Here is a 26,930-nt window from a genome sequence, read left to right as displayed (position 1 = left end):
GTCACTCATATATGACAAATGCACCTTCATCTGCTTCTTTGATGGCCCCCTAAAAACCATACCCTCAAATCAGGCCGATGAAATTAGCTGCTGTGTAAATTGTGTGTCTGAGTGGTTCATTATCTAATCACCGTCACAACCACAGTGATAAAGTAGATTGAAACAGGGAAGAGGTCTGCCAGATGATTTCAGGCCTTTTTTTTTTCCTAAACCCTGTTTCCCTTGGAAACACTAAGAGTCATTCAGAACTTCAGAATTCTTTGTCTAGAACTTCTTTTTTTCTTAATGCATAAAATTGGTCAGCCAGTGAGGGTTGCCAGGATGATTTGTAAGGTTTTTTTTCCACGAGTCATTTACTGTATATGCTGAAATGTTCTACAATTTTGAATTTGGCTGCTGTGTTTGCTACTGGTAGGTAAGATACCATTAGATACAGTGATACCAATTTTCAGAAAAGTGCTTTAATCTGTTCTTTTTAGAAGAAACTCTTAAAGATGGCTTAATCATAGACTCACAGAATGGCTCAGGTTGGAAGGGACCTTAAAGATCATGTAGTTCCAACTCCCCTGCTGTGGGCAGAGTTGCCAGCAACCAGGTGAGGCTGCCCAGAGCCCCATCCAGCCTGGCCATAAATGCTCTCCTGAAATGTGTAATGCTGTGCTTTGTATCTATGTGTATAAATCTCTGCATTTGGGATTTTATACATAAATTTACAATCTAAAACTGTATGGTATAAAATATTGCCTATAATACTTGTGTACAGTCAGTAAGACAGACTGCTGACTTGTCTTTTTCATTGCAAACTCTTGTGATTCTTGATAGTCTGTTTTAAATTCTGTCTTGTTGGCTTAGTACATAATTTAAATTTTCTCTTGTTTTAGGAGCATTTGAAGATGATGATATCACTCATGTGGAAGGAAGTGTAGATCCTGTTCGAGACATTGAAATAATACATGAGGAACTTAGACTTAAAGATGAAGAACTGATCACTCAGAGTATAGACAAGCTAGAAAAAGTAGCTGTGAGAGGAGGAGACAAGAAGTTGAAACCTGAATATGTGAGTATAAAAGTAGATAATTTATTGCTGTCTGCATTGAATTCAAATTTTTGTACTGTTGGATTTTGCTAATGATTTCCCACATGCATAATACAAAAATCTACTGCCATTTTTATGTGTCTTTTAGTGTAAATAAGTATTGAATTTTTTTTTTGAAAGCTTAAGATTTCATTTATAAAAGTCATTGAAATAGAATAGAACGGCTAAGGTTAGAAGGGAACTTCAACCAAGCCCCCTGCCAAGATGGGGTGACGTGGGGAAGGGTGAAGGTTTGTCATTTTAAAAATTTAACTGTAATTTTCTTGCTGACAGCTTGTTATATTAGAGTTGCCAGCACTTCATCAAACTTAGATCAGGGGTTTAGTCATGATTCAAAGTCCAGCAGTCACTTCCAAATTACTCTTGCTATTAAGTTGCACTCTGATACCAGTATTCCTTGTGTCTCTACCAAGTGAATGTACCTTCTTAATCTGATTGCACTATTGTGTTTTTTGTGCATGTTAACTTCAACTAGCAGTCTTCATTTCATTTTTGAATGTAGTTGTGGAAAGCTGTTTAAATGAGCTCAATTATCACAGGGTAACAGTGGTGTTTTTTTGTAGGTTAGAAATATATAATAATTATCAGCTTTAAGTATATTTTTTCAAATGATTATTTTACTGCCACTTGACTTTTTAGTCAACTAGAGTTTGCAGGTAGTCTAGTTATTAATTTTTCCTTATTTCATGAAATTTCTAGAGATATTTCTGGTGGTATGTAAAAAGTATTCTCTAATTATTACAACAGCATATCAATGTGAGAACAGGCTATTTATGCTTGGTAATTATCAAGTGAAAAATACTGGTTTATCCTGTATCTTTTTAGATAGCAATTAATAAGAAAAAAAATTGTCACATCAGTGCTGGTATTTTAGTTTATTAATATTAAAGTGCACTTTAAAAATTTTTTTTTTTTTTTTTTTTGCCCTAACTAGTGTTGAGCATTGAACAGAATCTGAAATCGAGTATCCTTCTCCATGATACAGTGATAAAAAGCACTTCCTTGGTAGTTTCTGTTGGTGAAGAACTAGTCTTTCTTTGTCTGGCTTTAGAAGTATTCTATTCCTTGATTGGTGTAGGTGAGAAAAAACAGCTAACATTGGACCATTTGAAGTCTTTTGTAAAAGCCCAGAGAGAATCAGTTGTGCTTCCCTTTTGGTCACCTGACACATCAACGTGTTTTGAGAACATGTGGGCAGTGATTTTTGTCCTTCATATATAGTTGCATCTGCTTAGAGGAACACTGAAACTTAGGCCTACATTTTCAAATAGCATCTTGCATGTTTAAATTCATGTTAGAGACAAGCAAAAACCTTGTCCATAGTGAATTCCAAGTTCGGACAGAGGCTATATTTCACTTCAGAATGAGAAAATGAAAATAAGGTAGGTATAATGCTGTTCTGTCCAAGTCGGTGAGCTCTTCTCACTTACTTCCTTGTACAGTCACTTCTGGAAAAAAACTGTTTCTCACAATGGAAACGTTTTTGTCCAGATTTTTAGTGTGCTTGTCTGCAGTGTCTTTCTGTGCCAAGAAAGAATTCAACAGGTGTTTTTTTTTTTGATGTCAGGAAGATGTAATCAAAGTGCATTTAAAGTTCTCAATGTCATCATGTAACCCTAATGGATAGGTACAGTTATCGCTGCATAACAGACCTAATCTTACTCATTTTATAGCTACAGGAAGTTGGCATGTGCTTAAAAACAGAAAACATCAGATTATTCTAAAATGAAGGAAGACAGTAAATTAAAATCCCAGATCTAGAAACGCAATTTAAATCAATTAGAACTTTAACATCTCCATTATTAGTTGATCTCTACTCAGCTTTTGTTTCTTACCCTTTTCTATGCCTCTCCCTTCAATCTCCTAACCATTATTTAATTTGTGATTCAACTGTCAGAATGACTTTCTCATCTTGTGTTTGTAATTTAGACTTCCTGTCATTCCTTGCGGGATTTTAGCCTTTCTTTGTGATCACAAGAAAACGCAAGGTTTTGAAGTTGCGTTGCTCTGCCAGTTCTAACCTCAGTAACAGCTGTTACACTTGGCCAGTTTCAGCTGAGTTTGTCAACAACAATAGAGGTTTCAAAGGTATTAAATTCTTTTGTTTCATGGAAATGGGTGGCTGAACAGAAGGGAAAGGCGCAAATAAAATTCTTCTGTGGAGACAAAGGCTGCAAGTAGGAACTCTGCTCTCTAGAGTCACCAGAGAATCTTCCCAGGGAAGTGCTGTGGAGCATCAGGTCTTTTGAGTCCTGCTGATCTTGGATCTCCTTCTTCGTCTTCCTTTGTGGCTTGTATGCTTGAATTGTGAGGTGGGCAGTAGACCTTAGTAAAAAGGACATTTTTAGGGTAAAGGTCTGTGAAAGATCTGTCTGGTTGATTTTCTTTTCCCGGTAAATCAATCCTCAGGCCTCATTATGCGTTTCTTACCAATAGACTTGTGTGTAAGATCATAACAGCGAGTCTCTGACTTTTCCATCTACTGGATGAGTTCACTTAGATTTTCAGTTACTGGGTTGTAATTAGCTCCTCTACGGCTTTTCTTGTCTTTTTTTCCTTTACTGTTTTGCATTGCAGAGAAGACCTGTGCTTACGCTTACATACTGGCCTGCAGAATTAACTGCAGTTAATGACTTCCTTATGGTTTCCTCTTACTGCATATGTGATTGGTGGGGGAAAGAAAACGATAAGTAAAACAATTAAAGATTACACTTCCCTGGAGCAAATAACCCAATGTAAGGTTTTTGCAGGTACCTGAAAGGAGGTTGCAGCAAGGAAGGTGTCTGTCTCTTTTCTCAGGTGACAGTGGATAGAACACAAGGAAATGGTCTGAAGTTGTGCCAGGGGAGATTTGGATTGGGTATTTGGGAGAATTTATTTGTGGAAAAGGCCGCCAATGGCAGTAGTGGAGTCCCTATCCCTGGTGATGTATAAGAGATGTGTGAACATGGCACTAAGGGATGTGATTTAGTTGTAGAACTTGGTAGCTGAGGTTTATGATTGGACTTGATGATCTTGAAGGTCTTTTCCAACTAATTCTGTGATTCTGTGTATTTTGTGCTTCCTCTTTCTAGGGTAGAAAAGACATTGAGATAGTAATGTAGAGTGGATTAAGGGCTTTTTTTCTAACAGTTTGCCAACATAAATTAGGAGAGAATGGAAGCCTTCTCAACATTTGCCTTTTTTACATGATACAACATTAAAATACTAGATATTGCTAATATTCTCCTTCTGCAACAGAGGTTCACAACAAACAGCTGTTCTCTGTTTTCTGAGTGCTCATAGTCGTTTCCCTTTCAGGAAAACTGGGGAATTAAAAGAGGAAAAACTTGATATTTCCAGGTAGCATTGTTTTGTTTTTTTTTTTTCCTATGATTTTCTCATCCTTTTTGGAGGAATTTAAAGATACTTGAGAATTTCTTAATTTTTAACTGAGGAGAGTTTTGAAAGTTCTGTGTTTTGTTCAAGTAAAAATACTGAAAGCTTTCTTAACCATATCACTTTCAGACCTTCTAATTGCTTTCTTTCCCCAGTTGAATAGAAACATCTAGCACTTGAATTGCATTTTTCATTTCTTTCCACTTTTTTTAGAACACTTTGAAATCTATTGAGGAAAAATGCTGTATAATGTTAGGGAAGGAAGAAAATGAGGTGAGAAAAGAAATAGTATTAAGCTTAGTTAAGCTTGTTTTTCCTTTAGTTGTTTGCTCTGAATATAACAATAAGCTTAATATGAAAGCTATGGAAAAGTTACTGATTTCAGAGAGACTATAATCTCTGGGTGACATGTGTAAACTTATTGTTGCTATCAAAGGGGATTTCAGTATGTGCTTCATGAAACCTAATTGAAAGTAGAAGTCATTCTTCTTATGTCATAAATATGAATTGTTTGCTTTGTCAGTAAGCCTCCATAGCTGTAACTCGATAGTTCGAAATCTGTGAAAGATTTCCCCCATCCTGGGTGGGGAAAAAGCAGAGAAGAGCAAATTGTCTGTCTGTATCAGCCAGGAATTCTGAAATCTGATGTTTTCATTGGATTGCCTGCCTTCTCACACCTTTGCTCAGACTTGTTAATTATCATTTTTTCTTCACATAAGCCCACGTTGTGTATAGTTGGTAAGTTCACCTTTGTGCGATGACCTGGCTTTGCTATTGAATACAGTGTTAACTGTTAGCACTGTCTCTCGCAGAATTGATTTCTCAATCCCCTGTCAGCAGAAATAAAGTAGCCAACTGCTGTTAAGGAGCCATCAATGAAATAATTTTCAAGTTCTACTTAAAAATCAATAACACAATATGGTCCAAGATCAGCAATATGTACTGTTGACACAGGCTTGGAATAGCTTCCTTTACACTCACATTTTTGCGTTTTGCAAGCATTCTCAGTCTACTTAGAAATGATTGCCTGCTTTTACTAAGAATACTGTTCTTTCAGACTCAACATATATTTATGTAATATTTTGACTATGACCTTCTTACAAGGTGTTGTAGAACAAAAATATTTCTGATATTTTTGTGTACTACTGTAGCATGAGTATAACTTCAGAAAGCCAATTAGTAGCTTTGATTTTTATCTTTTTGGTGCTGGTATCTGCAGAGATATGAGAAAGAAGTTGAATTAAACTTCACTGTTGTTAGCTTATTCATCTGTCATTTTGGGGTAGCAGGAGATTTCAAAGGAAAATTGAGGTATCTTTTATATTTATAGATCTTGTTTTAAATATATATTTATATATGTGTATATATACATGATTTATGGGATTTTCAGTCCTGGAGATGGAGATCTTCAAGTTAATACAATATAATACAGTTAAGTGAACATTATTACAGGATTCTCTTCCATTACCCTTCCTGCATGATTCAATTCTAGTCCTTAGAGATTGACCCACTGCAATTGATAGCTATTCATTCATCCCTTTGTTAGTGCTCCAAATCTTGAATTTCAGCACAGAATAATTTGTGGTGGTAATGGTATTGTGATTTATATATCTGACCACAAGAATATTATTTATAGTTCAGTTCACACAGACTGTTGACTTCAGTGATACGAAGACAAAATCCTCAGGTCAGTATCAGTGCCTGCAGTGTTTGAGCTTCCAATTTTCAGTTGAAAGGCAGCTTTTACAATAGGTCAGTATCAATGTCCGCTGCATTTGAACTTCCAGTTTTCAGCTCAAAGGATGCTTTTGTAAGTTCTGCAAGACGTCTGAATTCTGTCGCTAAAGTGTGTCAACTTGAAAATTAGGTTAGTTTTTGAAACTGAATACAATTTTTAAGAGCAAAAGCAATTGCAATTATGAAAATAAAGATGCCTTTTCATGTCTTTGTATCAGTACCATTTAATGCAGAAGAACTGCATCAAGCTTTGCTTTGTTATTGCAGTAGGTGATGAATTAATTGGTCCGATGACCATAACCACAGTGCATAAATAGCCATAAGCACATATGTATCTATGTAATCTATGCCCCTTCCTTCCCTCCTCCCTTCCATTTACTGTCTTGGTCTTGTCCTTATAATGTAGGAGCTGTTCGAAAAGTGGTTTTGTTCATTTAAAATTACTAATAGCATCTGGGAGATGAATCACAAACAGCAGAGGGATGGTAGATTCTGTTGCTTCTCATTACCAATGTGCTACGTGAAAACAGGGTGTAAGTCTTCCCTTCCTGCAATATTCTGATGAATGGGATTGTGCTCAGCAGAATTTGCTGACCTCGTACTGCAAGTGCTCACCAGAGTTCTCACGGATGGATGAACTTTGATTTCATCTAACTGATGATGTCAGTTGGGAATTTTCACCTTTCTTTTATTCCAAGTTGAAGATAAATGCTGTGGTGAATTGGATTTCTTTTTGTCAGTTGCTTTCGTCTCCTTTTGTGACGAAAGTTTGAGAGGTCAATGTGTTCCACTGGAATAAGAAGGGAAGAAAAACTGTACATTGTTGACACACTTTTTGCCAATGACTTGTTACAATTAATAACTTAAATGTTAAATCATAGGGAATCAAGAAAATATTTATATTCTTAATGCATGTAATTATGCCTAAAATCTTCAGTGGACCATTTGCTGTGCTTAATGCGGTATTTAGAGGAAATTAAAGTTCATTCTGAAGAACATTATGAATGTAACAGGAATATATTCGTGGCAGATGTTTGTGAATTAATTGGTAGTAAAGCCTGAGGTAGAAATATATAATGTGTAAATACATGTTTGGATTTCTTTGGGAATTATCAGTAGACAAAGGCAATTTAGTGCTTACTTTCTGTCATGGCTGATCTTTCCTGTGTAGATTTGAACAGTGAATTAGAATAATTACTTTTGCAAAGAATGTATCTCTGGGTATGTCTAGATCAAGCCACAGTTACAATTTTTAAGTGGACAGTATATGCGACAAAACATCTCTGTATCTGAATAATTGTACTCTGAAAAATATCCCTTTCTCAGTTGGCTTTATTTACTTCTAGGACAAATATCCTCACATGGAATTCCTTGGAAATGAGGCTATGTAGACAAGTGCAGTAAGAAGAGCTTGGTCAATCTGCGTCTAAGATGTGTCATTTTGATTTTCAGTTCAAGCTCCCTTCCTGAATTTCTGAACTGAGAGAAATTATCACTTGAAGATAGATTGCTTTTTGTATTCATGTCTGCTTAATTTTCTTCTAGAAATCTAGGACTGAATATATCTTTTGGGTGTTTTTTTTTTTTTTTTTTTTTTTTAGTGTATTATGCATTTAAACCAGTAAAGATGGCCAACACAGGAGAATTTGAGGTTTATTAACATGAGTTATGTTGTCTGGAATGCTTTTAAAACGTTGTAAGTGGAAGTACTTGCAGTGGTTCATAAACATTGCTGGCATCTAGCTCTGAGTAAACCTTATACCATGTACAGCTTGTACTGGCTCTGTTAGGATGTATTGAATAGAAGAAAGGATAATACACTTGTCCTAAATCCATTACTTCTCCCATTGTATTTTCATTAAAGTCGGTGAGCAAGGGAATTGTAAGAGATTAGACATTGTTTTGTGCCTCAGAGGAGCTCACTGTTGATGCAGTACCTGACTTGTTCTCTTCCTTGCACCCAGCTGCTACAGCTTATTTAACCGCTTAAAACATTTGAAAAATGTGATCTTTTAAACTTGACGTTTTGTCTTAATTGTCCTTTAAAAGTACTGCTGTTTCCAAACATTGCTTTTATCATAAATTCTTATTTTATCAATTTAGCCTCTCTCTTGTAAATTACCAGAAAGCCTCTAAGGGAAGTACAGAGATGATGTTATGCCAGGTAGAGCTGAAAGAGATTTTCCCAGGAAAGCCTGAACGGAAGGACTGTGGTTGCCATGTATTTCATTGTGTTAGTGAGGAAATGTTAAATGTTGAATGGTGTGGATGCAGTAACTTGTTTTTTGAGAAGCACAGCTTTGCTATCTAGGAGTACTCTTTATTCTCTGTGGACGTGTAATTTGTATATGTGTCTGAAAAGACACCACAGCTATTTTGAAAGCCAGATGAAATCATAGTAATGATCTGGTTTGATCCCCTGCATGTCTTTAATGTTGATAAATAAAACATGTTTTAAAATAGCCTTTTATTCTGTATTTGTCAAGCTTCAACTTTTCAGCCATTTTTTCAGTGATCTGTGTTAGCGATTTTTTGAGACTTCTGTTAATTATTTATATATATATATATATATAAAATGCTGTAAGAATAGAAGAGTAAGATTTAAGCACAACTGGGTCTTCACATGTAAGCACTTGTTCAAAACCTTTTATGCCTTTTCTCCTATCTTTTGTTGTTCAGTATTTCAGCAGAGAAGTGTAGAAGTATTCATGTTTGACACTAGTACTTATATACTCAAAGACTGTATTAGTCTTTTTAGTTAATTTAGTACATTTCATTTGCTTGTAACTTTCAAGTCTCAGTCACTCTAGCAAGGAGCAGGTATTCTACTTGGTAAATACCATGTCCATAGTTCCTCATCCTCCATCCAGTACTCTGATGACTTGAATTTATTGTACTGAAAAACATTGTTTGCTTTCACTAAATCTCTCTGACAGTTCTGCTCACTATATGTATGATTCATGCTCCTCATAGTCACTTGCTCTCATCATTTGTCAATAAAATGGTCTTTTTTAGGGTGTTGACAAAAGATAACTAGCAATATGCAAACAGTTTATTTGGAGCGTCACCAGAAACTCAAGGAGTTGTTGATCGACAATTATGTTCTAGGCCTTCTGGTTTAGGTGGTGTTGATTCCATTTAGTGTATGCAGTGTTTGTTTTTTAATTAAACACTTTCATACGACCCAGCCAGATTCTTGAGTCTGAATTGTTCACTTTACACTGTTACCTTCATTGCTGGCTTGCTGTGACTTACGTATGAAACGTGAGGTAGTAGCTAAGAGCTACAGGTAATGGCTTTAGGTAGTTCTTCCAGTTTGTGAGAGGAACAGAACAGTGAAGTTGATAGAATGTGGACAATTACATCTCCTTCGCCAAGTTACTACTTTGGTATAGTGTTGCCTAAATTGAAATATTTTAATAAAACACGTTTGCTTTTCAAGTGTTGTCATATGGCTGATCAGTTAACTATATTTTGGAGGTCTTGAAGCAAACAAATAAGGTGCAAAGAAGCACTCCCGCATTTCCTAGAAATATCTCCCTCCAGGGAAGAGAAGAGCGTCGTATTCACAGTCATTCTCCATAGTAGCAGAGACTTTTGCACTGCCTGCAGAATCATGGAGAGTTCACTTGCACTTTGAAGTGTGAAGTGATAATCCTCACAACTGCTTACTTCTTTATTAAATTTGCGGAAGTTAATTACATGCCCTGCTAATTTCCAACAAAAGCCTCACAATTCTTTGGTGCCAAGTAGGCAAGTGAGTTTTCCAAGCTTCAGTTTAGTCCCTCATGCTGCAAGAAGAATTTGGCATACACACACGTTATTACTATCATCCATCCAAGGAGTTTATTAATGTATGCACATTTTTCTGTGCAGTAGTGTCTTGCGAGCACATCTTGATAAATCTCCTAGATGCAATTTGAATGTCCCAACTTTATAAAATACTATAAATAAATACGTATTGTGAAATTCCTGCTTAACATTTCTGTGTTGACTGCTCGTCATCTTTGGAAAACTAGACAGGACATGAACTCAGTATTGCATATAGCTAAGTATACCAAGTATTCATGTGCACTAAGTGTATTGCCAAGGATATAGTCAGAAATGAATTGATGTTTAAAACTGTGGTATTTGATATTCATGATGTTTGCTGTATTTCATATGCGTTTGCAATCATAAGTTGGATTTTGGAATCTTTTTTGATGATGTTTTAAATGACGCTTGCTATAATGCTCCTAGCAGAAAAACAAGGGAGTGCTCTTGTCACCAACAAAGAGAAGTGGATTGTCCTGCTGGTGGCAGGCTGACCTCGAAGTGTACAACTGGGGAGGCCAGTCCTAATGAAACCAAGCAGATCATTGCTCCACGTTCTGTTATTAAACATCTTGGAGTTAACTAGAGTAATGACTAAATGTGTTTAAATGACTGTTACAGTGATAGTGAAGATAAAAAGGTCAGTTCATATTCTTTCACCAGGCCTAAATAGAAGCAATTAATAAAACTAAAAACAGTGCTAAATGAATTATAGCTTCAAAATGTGCTTTTGGCATGTTTGTTTGGGGTATTGGGGCAGCCAAGTGAACAAGAAATATATGGGAGTACTTGCCTTTCTTCATATTGTCAACAAGCATGTAGCAGATTTGTTGCTAAGGGATTGTATTAAATCTCATTTGAATATGACACCACCACTGGTGCAGGAGAATTTGAGTTCCTCTGTCACTCGTGTCATTTTAGTTGTGGACTCTGCCTTACATTCTGCCTGTTGCAGCTGCCCACGTATTCCATCAGAAAAAATTCCTCTTGGAATAATTCCTATTTTTTTCTTTCCAAGAATGCTTAAAACATAGGTTTTCTGTTTTCTTTAAGCTTCTATCCTTTCTTTAAATAGAGCTTTCCGATGCTTTACCTGTTTCTCTGTAAAACTGAAACAGATCTGCACTCAGACAGCTGCCAGCTCTGCACGTCACCTTGGGCTGGTCAGCCTTCCCTGTTCAAGTTACTCATGGAATTCCTCTTGAACAACAGCTGTAAACTGCATAAAGTTGGGTACCTATGGCTTAACTCTGAAAAGTTAGGTTTGTGTCAAAGTTGGCTTAGATATGCAGCTGTCGGAAGAAGAACGTGGGCAGGAAGCTCTGATATACATCTATGTGCTTAAATATGCTTTAGAAAGAGCAAATGTTTGCTGTATTCATTTCTGAAATTTTCTGGAAGTTCCACAGTACATAGCACCCCTTACAGCATAATTAAAAAGCAAACATTTTACTGCTCCTTAAGCTTAAAAGATTTTCTTTAACAGCTATTGCTGTAATGTTTTCTTCTGTAATCTTTTATCACCTGTAGTTTATGTGCAATAATGTGTTGCTGTTTGGGGGGGAATTATAGTGCGAAAAACCATGTGGTAGGTACCTATAGCATTATGTTAAAACCTGAAATGTCGTGCAGTCAGGATTCCTTCACTGCTGACCAGGAATCTTTGAGATTGTGCTGATTTTTTTTGTTGTTGTTGTTTATGTATTTGAAAAAAAGCTGAAGAAAACATTCTAAGTGAAAAGTACCTATCGTTAGAATTGCTTCCCTTGCCTCGTTTGTAACGATTAATTAAAAAATAAAAAGCAGATAGGGTTAAAGATAAGATGGCACCACTGTTTTCTTCTTTATGTGTAATCTTGTTGCATGTCTCTACATAAGCTGTTCTGGCCACTCATCACAGTAACCAGCTGGGCCATTTCACCTGCTGGAGCCATTAAAGAGGACTCTCTCCCCCTAGATTAATCCCCTCCGACATTAGTTTTTTGCTCTGACAACTGGAGCAGGCATTCAGAATTTGCAGGTGGCCAGTGTGACGCACATAATTGCCTACAATTTTAGGCAATGAATAAAAATGGTCTACATTACTTGTCAAAGGTTGTATATGCAGTGCCAAGTGAGATCTATGGGAAGCCTTTTAGGGTTTAAAGAACAGTTAATAGCAAAGCTGCACAGTGCTTTTTTAATCATAATGCATTTGTAATATAGCACTTTGATCTTCTCCTTGTAGGAAATGGTGTTATATTAGCCACTTTTAAACGTTTATGAGTGAAATTCAGTTATAGGAGAGTAAAAGTGATTATTCTTCGTCAGAACATGTTAGATTTCATTAAAAGTTTTAGCGTGCCCCTTCCTTGTTAAAATCTGTGGGGAGTCCTGTTCCTGGAGGGTTTCAAATCAGGATCTGAAGATTTCGAAGAGCTTTGTCTTTGTTTTTCACTGCAGCAACTGCTCGACTAGAAAAGGCTGTAGTAAATACTGATGTTATTTGTGGTTGTTTATAATGTGCCTCAGCCGCCTAGTACTAAGTGTAAAAAATGTTGTGCGCTCAATGGTTCACGGAATGGTTCTTTGTGTTTTAAATACCCTAATTCTCAGTTGTGTCAATTATAACAAAAAAAAAAAAAAGCATTATTTAAAGCATGATCATAAATTATCTCTCAGAAAAATCGACGACTCAGAAATGTACTACTCCTAGAAGAGCCAAGGGTGACCTTTCAGACCCGAGAGCCTTTTATTAACACCTGCCTGTAAGGAGAGCCGTGCCACACGCAGCTTTCAGATTCAGCACCACAAAACTGATGAGGAAAGGCTTGAAGGGTTCAGTTTGTGTCACTTGCTGTTTGCCGTTTCCATTTCACAGATGATTAATCTTTCTGTGAAGAAAGGCCAGAGAAACAAAGCACATTGGGCTCTTCCTGCAGTTACTCCTTCTGAATGCACACTAGCTTGCTAACTAAAAGGCCTTTAGATTTCCTGCGGAGAGAGATGTTCTGAAAGTGAATGCAGCTGGTTGGAGGTCACCAGAGCAAGGCTCTTGCCATTGTGTAATGGAGGCTTTGGCAGGTTTCATTTTGGGGGGGAGGGAGAAGGTGTTGGCGAAAAATTAATGCGGAATAAAAAGGGCTCTGGCCATTTGAATTAATTTTTTGAAGGGTGGATCATCAATAATAGGCTCAATTTCTTTGGTGAGCAATTTAAAAAATAGATTTGCAGTGTTTTTTTCCCACCCATTCCCTTTTCTTAATGGCATGTTTATATTGTGCGTGGTCTCTCCCGCTGGATGCTGAAATGTCGCGTCTTACTGAGTTTGAAAAGCAATCTAAAATGTACTGATTTTTACATACGTTTTATGAGTTCTGCTAATTTTCCTGGTGGCAGGAGATGATACTTGGATCTCATGTATTTAACTTTCTGTTGATGGGATTTGTATTGCTTTAGTAATTGTTATTTGTCTTTAATGTCTCTTGAAACAGGAAGTTTTATTTTTTTGAGATGGTAAAAAATGTGTTTAAGGTATATTGTCTAATTTTAAATTAGCACATTCATGCTGAATTTTAATTTGTACGTGCCTTGCTTATGGAACAGAATTGTTTGATGTCCAGATGAGTTTTGACTTTGATTTTTTTGTTTGTTTGTTTGTTTTTCATAGGATGTAATGTGCAAAATCAAAACCTGGGTAATAGATGAAAAGAAGGCTGTCCGCTTCTATCATGATTGGAATGACAAAGAGGTAGGCTATAAGCATTATCCCATGAACTATCTTCTAATTTTGCAACCTGTTACTGTCTTTTTTCAGTTTTTTTTTGTAGAATTCATATCCACAGTGTACTGAACGTTACATTTGTTGCCAATTCTGTTTTTCAGTGTGATCTACTTGCTAGATTTTGTGTTGCTTTCTCAGAAATGCCATGAGGAAAATAGTCCTTAATTTAACTCAAGTTGATATAACTTGTTTTTAAATTTCTCCTCTTACATTTTTACTTCTAGATTGATGTTTTGAACAAGCATTTGTTTTTCACATCAAAACCCATGATCTATTTGGTTAACCTCTCTGAAAAAGACTACATTAGAAAGAAAAACAAATGGTAAGTATGTTCAGTTAAATGTCTAAATTTGTGTTTCTGTGTCCCATTTTGTTCAATGGTGAACAATTCCTTGCTCTGTAAAGTCGAAATATATTTATTCAAATAGGAATAAAAACTGATGCTACACTTCTGTTGTTTGTTATGCTCCCACTGTCATGCTGCTTGAGTACAGTGCATGTGGTAAAACTATGAATGGAAGTATAGAATAGAAAAAGTATATTTTCCTTCTTAATATTTTTATGTGAATCCATTAGCTGTGAAGAAAATATTTGATTTAGAACTACTAATTCAAATAAGCATGTGTTGTTATCATGTATTATTCTGATCATCTGAGCACCATCTCTTTCATTCCAAGAGAATGAATTGAATGCCAGAGGACTAATGCTATGTCAGTTGCACAGAAAGCTTTCAAATGGGCAAAATTGAACATTTTAACAGTCCACTTCTGTTTGCTGTTGTCTGGTTTCATTGCTACTGCTCACACTTCACTTACAGTTTATAGGCCTGTCTTGATGATCTTTAATGTCATGGACAGCACAGGAATTTTTTCACATATTTCTGACATCAATGTGACTTAAATTGATTTATCAACCATCATGTATTTATCAGGCATTCAGTGAGCTGGATGAAGATTCAGGGCTAGCATGGTAGATAGATATGGTGGAAATCCACTGTTGAGAAGTACATTTAGCACGTCATAGGAAGCTCTAGATGGGATAAACATTTAGTTTGTGGAGGAAAGAACAGATTAAATAGTACTCTCTGAAAAAAAATCAGTTGCAGCATGTTTTGTTCAAAAAACAAACAAGCCTTTTTTTAGTTCTCAGATCTTTAAACGCTTGTGAAATACTTCGAAGATGCACGAACGCATGTTTGTGAACAGATATATGTGTGTAGCTCATCCAAACAGATCAGAAGTATCCAAAGCGGAATATCTGAATTCTCCTAAAGTACACCCTCTGTTTCTCCCTGTACTTCATTAAGTACTTAGATGCACATGGTTTCAATTTTCCATTAAAAATTCTCATTTCCATATGATATCAAAGAGTGAGAAGGCTTTAAACTGAAAAATAAACATTCATAGACTGGAAGCCAAAACAATAATTAATGTCAGATGGTTAACTCCAATAAATCATTAGAATAAATTCTGTGAAATTACTGCAACTAAAACTGTCCTTTTGATACTCCAAGACATTTTGTGTTAGTATTTAAGAACAAAATTTAATCTTTTCAATGGCATCCAATCTCAGCCCCCAAAAAACAGACTTTTGGATTGAACTTGATAACCAGTGTAATAATTAAAGTTTTTCATGTTTGGTTGGATTTTATAATTATTAAATTGGTTTATTCGTTCTTTGAATATTTTGTAGGTAGGAATATTTGAACATTAAAACTGTCTCTATCCAAGAAAGTCTTTAAAGTCATGGTAGTAGTACTCATTCTGTTATTGTCAGGTGATATTTTTTTCTGAATGCAAATGTTGAGGTTTCCTGAGGTTTGCTGTAACAGTACAGATGTGGAAGTTTATGTGAAAATGGATGCATCAGTTTCCTTGTCCGAAAGGGATCCTCACACCTGTATTTGGATTACAGGTAGAGCTCACTGGCTCTAATTGTACAGTAAATAGCATTTCCCAGACTCTAATGGTAGACAGACTACTTAGGAGACGCCAGTCTGTGATTTAGCTGTCGCCAGTCACCCCATGTTTTTTGTGAGACTAGTTGTGATGATGACATAGTTAAACCCAATTTAAACCCAATTGAAAGCATATCTTTGTATAAATTACGATTTTTAATTTGTACAAAAAAAAAATAATATCAGACTGTTGAATTGAGGAGTCATACAATGAAATGGTTTAACTGTTTCTATTACAATTAATAATTTAGTTTAAAAAAATATGTCCAGGTCTCATGGATGTTAGTGTAATTGTAGCTGAAAGATCAAAGCCTGGGTAGCTGAGTGATGTTCCAGAAGAGAATTTACCACATAGCCATTTTCAGTACAGTTTCTGCCTCCTGCTGTTCCTATTTTCCCTCAAGCTAGCCATTGACTACCCCCTGTGCATCCCTGCTCGTAAAAAATGATTGAGGAAGTATTTGTCATGTATTTATGAGTGGGAAACATTGTGTGATAGGGAAAGGCATCTACAAGAACCAGAAAGATTGCCATTTTCCTTCATTCAGCCACTCTGCTACAGCTTTAAATCCTCTTGTTTATGCAGCAAAGCTTTTATATTTAAGAGCAGAATAATTTTTTTCTATGAAGGATGCTAACGGTAGGCTTTTGCCATTTGTGTGGTGTAAGCAGATGTAAATGATTACGATATATTTTGCTGTTAGATGCCACTTAATTTGTGATTTTTGTTATTATTTTGAGGGCAGAGGTACATATTGAAATGTAAGCCACATTTAGACCAGTTATTCAACTTGAAGAAGTTTATTTCTGAGTTTAATTTGTAATATTGCTGTAACAAAAGTAAGGGTAACGCAGGAAATGCTCAGCAGTAAAATGTTTTCGTGAGACTTTTACAACTATTAAAGTATTTAAAACAGCAAAGAGAGGCTTTTCAATTGTGGGTATGAAAGGAGAACTAAAACTGTCTTTGTTTTACTGGGTCACTCTTTCAGAATTAATGAGCATTTTAATTGTTAGTTAAAACATACTTACATTTAAGTGCTAACATGTTATTTTTCAATCCTAGAAGAGAAGAAAACATAGTGAAAGATAGGACTATTGTGTGTCTGAGTAGGTGTATTGACCTTTCGAAAGATGTAAAAACTGGAATGGCTCCAAGCAGCTACTTGCTGGTTTTAACAATGTTGAATTAGTCATTCCGTTGATTTATGATTAAGACCTGGCCCCTGAAGAGAAGCTGACATGGCAGCTGCGTTAGCCGCACTTGTGTTATGATCAGATGACAGTAATCGTGATGTTGTATAGAGGAATCCACTGAAACCATTCTTACTACATATTGCACATAGTGCTGTGATCTTAGTGAATACGTAAGCCCATTTTTTAATAATTTGGAATGATTTTTATATGGGTATACTACCATCTTAATGTGAAATATTTGAGTTCAATCATGAAAGCGTTCTAAAAAAGCCCATTCATTTACAGTTGGAGCTGCTTTCTGAGATACAAAATGTCACATACATCCAGGACACGAGACTTAGCAGTCTTCACCTAGATAAAAGTTTACATTTTAGTCTTGCTTAAAGAGGTCATACTGTAGAATCCAATTCTGAAATATGTTGACCTAATTAATAAGCAGATGTAGAGGGTAATGCTTAGCATACTGTTCACTGCAGTATTTTGGAATGATTCTTTGCAGCAGGTGCCAGGAACAATGTTGTATGTCAGGGTTGCATACACTGATTTTTTTTTACTCAACACCTCTGATGTAAACAAGTGATTTTTTTCAGACTATTGCAGCTTAGAGCTGATTATGGTGTTAGAGATTTTATAGTATCAGTTATGAAATTGGGAATCTGTACAGTATCCCAATTAAGTTTTTTTGAACAGTGTGTCTTTGAATGGGTACTGATGGAATAGGATAACTCTCTTCACATGTCTGACTCCTGATGTTTGAAAAGGTGTGTTTGTCTAATAAGTAGCCTCTTTCCTGTTAATTCTTGTAGGATTTTTTTATGGTCTTAGTCTGGAAAAGCCATAATTAGGTCAGATGGCACACTTATCTCTTCTGGTATCATGTTTCTGACAGGCCTCTAACAGATGTCCAGGGAAGACTATAGGAAAACTAAACAGAGTATATGAGTGTATGTGCCCAACTTCTTGCAGTGTTAGTGTAGAACTGATTAAGCCAGGTATAATAATATACTTGTGGTAGATAATTTGACTGTTTTTTATTCTATGAATACAGCCATTGACCTTTTGAACCTAAGTGTACTTTCGGCTTCCCAATATCCTGGAGCAGGGACTTCCACAGTTTAACTATGTGCGATATGGAGAAGTACTTCCTTATGCTTATTTTGGGTCTGCCACATCATAATTTCATTTGATGCTCCTTAGATCTTGTAGTATGAGAATGAATAATCCTTTTCTATTCATCTTTTCCATACTGCTTCAGATGTTCTAAATATAACAAAAAAAAGAGTCTGACATTAAGAAAGAAACATCAAGGGTAAAGTACAGGGAAGACCCAATGGGCCTGCGTATGGATTTATCTGCTTCACTCTTTCACTTTTAGACTACCTAGAAATGAAGGTTTTCCAATAGGTGTGTTTTCACCATCTTAGCAGAACGGCAGGGCAACTTCATGCACTGATAGAACGCAGAGGGCTTGGAGCAAGAGGACTGTGAGAGGAGAAATGCTATTCAGAAGGTTTTTCATGTCTTCACATCCACTGTTTGTTGTCCATAAATATTCAGCGAGCATCAATGAATGTCAGTGGGTGTCAGTTTTTTCCACACAGAGGAATTCAGTGACAAACCTTTGTTTCATCTGCACTTCCATGTCAAACACCATTTTGTCGGACTGCTCCTTTGCTGCCATCTGTCACACAGCTACAGTGTGTAGTTGTATATTGTTGGGAATATTCAGCTTCTACTGCCGTATCACCAACATCCACCTCTGATATTGTAGACTAACGTAATAAAATGGAAGGCATTACTTTTGGAGCAGCCTTTGTACATGAACTTTGCAAATTTTGCTAGAAACTAACAAAAAACTCTTTGAACCAAATATCTAAAAATAGTTCCTTTCTAGAAGGAGAAATATTGTAAGTAATGAACATCTTCAGTGCAGAGGGAAATAGAGATGCATCAGTTTGTGGTGGATAAGGTTTTAAACCAGCTCCACCCTTTAGAGCAGTATTTGCAAACATCAGTGCACTGATGGTGTAGCCAGTTACCTGAGTCAGTGCAGAATGCTGTTTTCAGTACCTTCAGCGTCTGAATTAGGTTTGTTTTCTGATACTAAGTGAATATTTAAATGTGCTAGAGGTCACAAAGTCATGATGTTTAAGTAGATAATGTGTATTCTTAACATTTTTGAAGATGAAGAATTCCTTAAATCACAGACTGAACGGTAATGTCTTTGTGGTATTGAGTGATTGCTTGGGTACAGCTGCTAAATCGTTTAAGGTTCTCTTCTATGCTGAAAATACTATTTTTTTTTAATATCTAGCACTTCTTGTTCCTCCCTGAGAACTGGAATGTTTTAAAAATTATTAATATTTGGCTTCTTATTTGTGCATAAATGGAATTCTGCGTGTACCAGTGCTAAAGTCAGAAGACATCCATTAACGAGATCAGGATTGAGGCTTTCTGTTGCACCTTTAGTGCTCGAGTGAGACAGAAGTCTTTACATGTTTGAAGTTGTTTTGGTTTTGTTTGTTTATTTATTTTAACAGGGGGATTGTGTATGTTTTCCATAGAGCACTTACCTACGTTAGTAGGGAATGGTGTGTGCTGTTAGCTTAATGAACAGTTACTCCTTATTATGGCTCATACAGATTAATGAATACAAATTAATTTCTCACACATCAACCTAATTGCAGTCTCTTTTCTTTCCAGCATCTTTGCCTGACATTCCCAGTTGACTTCTTTCTTCTCTGTCTTACCAATTGCAGACACTTTTCCTTCAGTTGTTCTGCGTGTCCCAGTTTTTTTCCCCATCATTTTTCTAGCAGATATGTACCCCTTAAATCATTCCTAGGTCATCCCTCCCTTTTCTTTGGTTTCATCCCATTCTCGTTGGCTTAGTTCCAGTCCAGTCCTCTTTACCAGGTTCTGCTTTGCTGTGTCTGTCCTGTTGTCTTTCTGAATGTGAATGCATATTGTTAGGTAACAGCAGGAGTTGGAGACCTATGTCTGAGCGCAGGAGGAGATGGATTCCCTACTCTCAGCACTCGTGCATGCCATCACCCTTGGTGCCCAAGTGAGGCAGAAAAAGTCTAGTTCTGCTCTAGCTCCATGCAATACCATGGGCCATGTAACAAGGATCAATCTTTGAGACTGTGCAGTGCTGATTTGGGCAGCCGCTCTTGAGAATGTGAATTTCTGTTTTTTGTAGATTGTGAAAGTTGCCATGTCTGGATGGGGTTTAATGGAAGTGCAATGTTTTATTTGCAGTAATGAGTTTGCTCTGTGTCAAATGTGAAGTCTTGGCTCCTAAGCTCCTAAGTAAAGCTTTTCAAAGAAAATGTTTCTGGGTTGTTTTAAAAATGGTCAGTACTGTATGGTGAAGCTGCTTTCCAAACTTTCAGCCCACCTGGCTACAATGTGGCAGTTATAAATAGCTCCAGCAGAGTCTGTGAAGAGAGGAAGTAAGGCCTCAGCGATTTACCTGGGATATTTTGAGTCTTTGAATAGGTAAAATAGGTATTGGTGCCTAGGAACATCTCTGTTCTTGGGCAGGCCAGTCCTAGGCAGATGGGGGTAGCTTGAAGCTGTTCCTACAACTCATTAAATGCTGCAGGGTGACCATTGCCATGAAGAGTTCTTTCTGCAGTGTAGGTGTCAGCCCAGCAGGCCACAGCTCCAAATGCCTGCCCGGCATGGCAAAACCTGCCTGCATTCCCTCCCAGCGATTCCCACACATGCTCTGAGCACATTTGTGTGCTTCATGATGATTGTGCTACCAGGGTAATGCCAATGAGCTGCTTACTGATGGATGCTTCATACCAGTAAAGCTGTGCTCAGTCAAAACATCCATAACAGCTTTTCAACTTTGTTGCTCTATTAGGAGCCCTGCCTTACCAGCTGCATGTCATCCCAAGTCATCTTTTGAAGAACTCAGCTTTGCTTCCCATCTTCTGTTCTTTTTCTTGTTCTCTCTCCAGATGATTTTTTAAGTGTTTGTTAGAATCTTTTTTTTAGCTGTCATTGCCATAATTTATGAGCTCATCATACACAGCTCTGTAGACACAGTGTATGTTGATGAACTGCAGCTTTGAGTTCAGGCACTCCAGCAGTTTTGCTGTTGGCTTGTGTAGTCCTAGGAATTGCTGCCTGGTGATGATACTTTTTGAGTCTGACATGGCAATTCTGACATTCAGGTAACTTGTGTGGTATTTTATTTAGATGCTTGCATTTTCATAGGTAGAATCTTTAGTGGCAGGTGATAGCTTTCAACAAGCAAAACAACTACTGATAGCGCTAACCAAACTATTGCAGGGTAAGAAGCAGTAGAGATTGATGTGGCAGTCGGTTTCAAATCCATGAATTATGCAACTTTGCTTCATTCATTATGCAGTGAAGAGAGGGACTTCCACAGAATGGCACGTGGTAATACTGGCTTGGCTGGCTGACCAGTGTGCTGCTCCATGCTGACATCCCTAGCTTTTTCATACATACTTTGTAGGAATTCTCATGTCTTAAATTCATTTTCTGTATGTTACGGCGGTGTAGAGCATAGCTTTTGACAATATACAGTCAAGCAACCTATGTTACCTTTGACTGGCAAGTTGAGGAATTTTCAGTAGCTTGATGTGTTTTCACAGGATCTATGCTGAGATTTCTAGCTTCACAGCTCTCTCATCATTGGCTTATGTTATTAGATTTAGTCTAGCTTCTGCTTGTGGGAGAAGACATCTCTACCATAGTGTTCAGAGGCAGAGAAGTCAACTAATGTTAAACATTGAAATGGATAAACTAAAAGAGAAAACATGTTTTTGTAAAAAAAAAAAACAACGATATAGAGAAGGGGAAAAGCTGCATAAGAAACAAGTCTGTATACTGAACTAGAAGACTAGCTTGAATTTATCCTGCTAATGAACAATAAACAGGTCTTATCCTAGAGAAGCTTTTTTATTTTTTCATGATTTTGTAATTAAAGGATATTTGTTTTTTTTTTTTCCCCCCTCATAAATCAACTCATAGAGATGTGCAAGATCATCTTTACAAAGAGCAGGGAGGGTTTATTTATGTTGATAGTGATTGTGTGCTCATAAAAGTTACTTATTATTAATAAATGTACTGAGCCATGTGCCTTTCAGAATGAATGAGCATTGTTAGCAAGTCTTTGTCATCCAGAAAACATAGGGTTATATGAAAAATAAAAAAAGTAGATGCTTGGGGTGTGTGTACCCCGCTTTCAACATCTCTTGGGTTATTAATACTGTTAAATCTGTCATGACACTTAAAACCTGCCACTGTTTATTTTTGTGCGAGTCCAGTTGAGAAGTTGGAAAGTGGAGAAAGGGGCTTTTGAATGACTGTAGAGAGATCCTTGTGCTGTGCTAGGGGAGCAAATGGAGCACCTCTCATTTCTTGTGTGATACCTCCTTGCTTCTCATAAGGTGGTTTGTTGTTTTTTGGGTTGTTTTTTCTTCTTTTTTTTTTTTTTTTTTTTTTTTTGAGAAATAAGACAGTCAGTCATTCGTTCTCATGGTAGAAAAGGATGTGTTAGCTAGCATGTGAGCTTTCACTTTCAAATACTTCTAAGTAAAGGAACCTCTGATAATAATGTTTCCTATTCTGAAGTAACAAGACAACTATGTGTATTACCTCTTTAAAACTTCATATGGAAAAATCTGAATTTGATATGGCTAACAGTACCATTAGAATATTATCTCTTAAACAATGTCCAAATTAGTAAGCAACTTTCTTTTTATAAACTGTTACTCGATGTTAATGCATCTAATGTGCAGACAAGTGTATGTGTTCATACCTCTACTATTCTGCTAACTGAATTGGTCTGTCTGGATCACATTTTCAAACATTTGTTGCCATTATGTGCTGCAGAGTTCGGTTAATCTCATTAAGTTCCTATCATTGAAATGAAATTTATTTCATTCACCATTCTTTATCTTGCTGCATTTGAGGTATTTGAGGTATTTATGCTTTCTGGGAATATTGCTCATCTTGAAATTTTCTCTTGTGACTGATCTGTGACATCCTCATTCTCTGGGAGAGAATTTAAGGAATATTCCTCTTATTTACTGCAAAAAACTAAATGGAAATGTTAGTCAGTGAAAAATAATTTATTTTAAATAGAAAAATGATGTCTAAGGAGAAATCCTTTTATGCCTTAGAAATATGGTCTGCTGGGGCTTAGGCACCTATTTTTCAAGTTCACTTTTTGCTCTAATATATAAATTCTTTGTTTTTACAGTTGATGACCTTTTTTTTCTTTGACAGTTGTTATTGAAAATCTGATGCTTTATATTCTTTATTTTATGATTATTTATAGCTCTATTTTATGCATTAAGTATAGGAGTATCAGTTTCCTTTTAACTGATTGTTTTTACCACCAAGGATTACTTCTAAAGTTTTTGCAGAGTATTTCATTTTCACAACTTGAGTTTCCTATAATGACTTATAATAATGTCTGATGCTCAAATGCTGATAGTCACTGATTTTATATACTCTTGTTTTAAAATGGAGAATAGGTGCTGTTTCATGCTTACATTGGAAATGAAGATTCTTAGCTTATACAGTCTTAGTGTAAAAACTATCAAACAGTATATTTGGATGGGCATTGTATTATCTGTTATTATCATCTGACCGTAGCTCCTTACTGAATTCACAATTATTATGATGAAGTTTGGGATTTATTGTGCTCGGGCAATAATTACCGAAGTCTGAAGAGATATTTAAAAGATAAATAACTGGAAGAAAGTAATTGCATGTGCTGGTTTTGTACTTCATTGAGTTGAACAATGAAAATATCAGATTCACCTTGTATCAAGTTTCACTCTTGTTTTCTTACACAGGCACAGTGTTACACTTCTGAAGTTAAAGTGAATCTAAGTCCAAACAAATGGCTTTTATTTAAAAATAATAATAATAAAAAGAAAATCTTAACACCTAATACATTGAAAGCCTACAAAATGTTGTGGATCTAAAACATGTGATGGTTCTCCCAGCTTGTTTTATTTCATGTGCTCATTAAATCCATACCTGTTTTTATTTAATGAAATCTTTCTGTTCCAAGATACTCAGATTAATGAAGTGTGTGCGTAAGTGCATGCGTGTTTGGTTTCCTATAGGATTTTTTAAATTATTATTATTTTAAAATAACTTTATGAAGGGTAAATGTTTGTCTTTGGCTCCCTCTATCTGCCTGTCTCTATTTGTCTTAATTAATTACTTTTCATAACTCACATCCGTCAGATTGGAATCAGCTGATGTCTACAATTATTGCATATAGGTGTCCTGTAATGTAACTATAAGTATTGTGGAAGAGGTGTGGAGACCTAGGATGGCATTTAGTTATGCAACTTTAAAAAATAGTTAATGCCTTTATGTTTAGACAGTATATTTTTGAATTATTTTTTTCCATTTTGGTCAAAGTCTAATTTCTTCATCAGGTTTTTCCACCAAGCTCAAAGTATATTAAAGAAAAAAATGTTAGTTGTCTGTCTTGCAGTGTCCTTTTATGTGTGATTTCTAGTTGTGTTAGTGCCCTTTCGACATGAAAGGTAACTAGATTGTTCTGTTAGTGATTTCTGACATAGAAATGATTTGATATGCTAAAGCTATTTCTGACAGAAGATATAAAGTTTTGACAAACATGCATGGCACAGCAAGTGTCCAATTCTAAAGAGTAAAATAAATGCAAACCACCATTATGGGGAACACAAACAGCCTGAAAGCAAGTTATCAGTAAGCAAATAATTGTTGAACTGTTATGAATGGAATAGGATGTTGAAATAGGGCATGATTGGCTGATGTTACATATGTCCTTGATTACCTTCCTTGTGCTTTTATCCTAATAAGTGACATTCTTTGTATTCCCTTGGATGGCTAGACAGTCTGACACTGAAGAAGAATAAATATTGCATGTGGTACACATTAAGCTGTCATCTAGGACAGCATTTATAAAAAGTAACTAGAAAAATTCATAAGAAATTCTGCAGTGCTACAGTTTCCTGGCTCCAGTCATAATTGTCAAAGTTCTTGACACATTCAGGTCTTCTGAAATGATTTGGGTTTACAGTTACTTGGTGTATGAATAATTATTAAGGATTCATTTTCTATGATGATGCAGACTGTTAATGCTAGTTCCCTAAACATTGCATTTTCACTAGAGGCCGTGTACTGGTAAAGAAAAACAAGTGTGGTGTATGTAGCTAGTGCTGCTGCAGAAAATAAAGCCAGCAGAGGTGTATGTATGAGATAAAAGTAACCGACCAAATTTAAAACTCTCTTTCAAGTGCTAACTTTGAATCTCTGTGGAAAATCTATGATGAGAATGCACTGTTACTATTATCCTGCTTTGAAATAGACCTAGTGTTTTGTGTAAAATAGCAGTCTTTTCATCACTAACTTGAAATTAAGATTCAAAAGCAACATAGCAGGATATCGTCATCTCTGCGAGGGCAGTGTACAACAACCCCTTTGAACTATCTGAACTGATGAGTTAGTGTTTGAATGGTAATTGTTTTAACCTTTGATTTTGAGATGCACCAAGTGTAGTAGCTGCATTTTTCATACTTTTTTTTTTTTTTTTTTCCAGTCGTTTTCCTCCAGTGGCTTGCATGTTGACCAAATGTTCAAGGGCTCCTTTTTCTCTCTGTTCTGTTGCCTAGTATAATACCATGTTGCTCTCTGGAACTTGACACATAATTTCATTGTATGAATCTTAAGTAACTCTTAAACCTCTAACACTGAGCAAGTCAGTGGGGGTGTTCTCATTCATTGCATATCGTATTCATGGTATGATTTCATTTTGTTACATGTAAAAACACAACCTTCTTCCGTTTGTTGGCTGTATGTCTCTCTGTGGCAGTACTGTTTAGCTCAAATGATCTTCTTTATTATTTTACTGAATTAAGAATGCTCTCTAAAGAAAAAAAGTTCACTTGAGGGCTATTGTAATCTTACAGGTGACCTTGTGCTTGTTCTCACGCCTCTTCCAAGTAGCCTATAACGTAAAAGACCTTATTGTGAGTAGTGTGAAGTGGAAAAGTAGGTCCACTGGCTCTTTCATGAGTTTGTATTACACATTAATTCAAAAGCCTTAAAGTGACTCTTAGAATCACATCAGAAAAAAAATATGTAGCTCTTGGGAACAGGTAAAGTTGAAACACCTGTTTTGGTTGAAGAAAGTTTTCTCCAAGTATACCACTGCTCAAATGTTACAGGTAACTGTTAACTCTGTGGACCACTACAGAGCACAAAATATTTGCCCAACTGGTAAATTGAACTGTAAGTCCCACTGTGGGAAATTGCTTTGCTGTGCTCCAAACAGCAGTTATCTCAGTAATTGTACCTGAATTCTTTTGTGGCTAATAGACAGTTGATGTCCTTTTTACCATGTCAGAATTATTTTACTGCAATATTATTAATTGTAAAAATTTCAGATGAGATGTGTTGATACAGTTTCAGATGGCATGAGTATGATTTTTAATTGGTGTTTTGAGTGAGCTGGTTTTTGAGCACTGAACGTACCTACCCTGCATTTCACATTCTAAACTGGAGCTCGCAACAAGGAGCTTATCAGAGCAAATTGTCTAGTCCATCCCCTTCCTCACTCAAAACCTAATGACCCTTTATCATCATGGTTTAGATTGCTGGACACAGATGTGAGAAAATACAAGTAATCTACAGGTAACTACAGTAGCTGCACTGATGTTCTCAGAGAACTTACTGCTGGGAAGATAAAAAGCTTCCCACAGAGTCTGTGACTTTCCAGCAGCAAAGCACATCATGAGCTCATACATGAAGTTTTATTTGCTGAAGATTCACAATAAGATGCATTAGGACATTCAGCAGGGTCCCTTCTTAGATCAGCTCAAGAATTCTGTGAGGTTGTTGGTTGATGCACTGGCGCATAGCATCACACTAAAGCTAGAAGGTCCAACAATGCAGTGCCAGTAATGTTGCTTTTTGAGAACATCACGGACTCCAGATGA

General features: G+C 36.3%; 1 protein-coding gene across 2 annotated transcripts in view; it reads left to right on the top strand.

The window, feature by feature from the left end:
- OLA1 (Obg like ATPase 1) overlaps positions 1 to 26,930 on the top strand; it is a gene marked incomplete at its 5' end in the record, with an annotated part of 85,518 nt that overhangs the window by 35,800 nt on the left and 22,788 nt on the right. For both annotated transcript variants that reach the window (XM_079539361.1, XM_079539360.1), the window contains 3 exons: positions 882 to 1,057; positions 13,674 to 13,754; positions 14,012 to 14,109. In XM_079539361.1, coding sequence (XP_079395487.1) covers positions 882 to 1,057; positions 13,674 to 13,754; positions 14,012 to 14,109 — 355 coding nt within the window. The remainder of the gene's footprint in view (positions 1 to 881; positions 1,058 to 13,673; positions 13,755 to 14,011; positions 14,110 to 26,930) is intronic.

This window comes from Tetrao urogallus (assembly GCF_951394365.1).
Source record: "Tetrao urogallus genome assembly, chromosome: 8".
NCBI lineage: Eukaryota > Metazoa > Chordata > Aves > Galliformes > Phasianidae > Tetrao > Tetrao urogallus.
The sequence above is the reverse complement of the archived record's forward strand: the minus strand, read 5'-3'. Positions and strand labels throughout refer to the sequence as shown.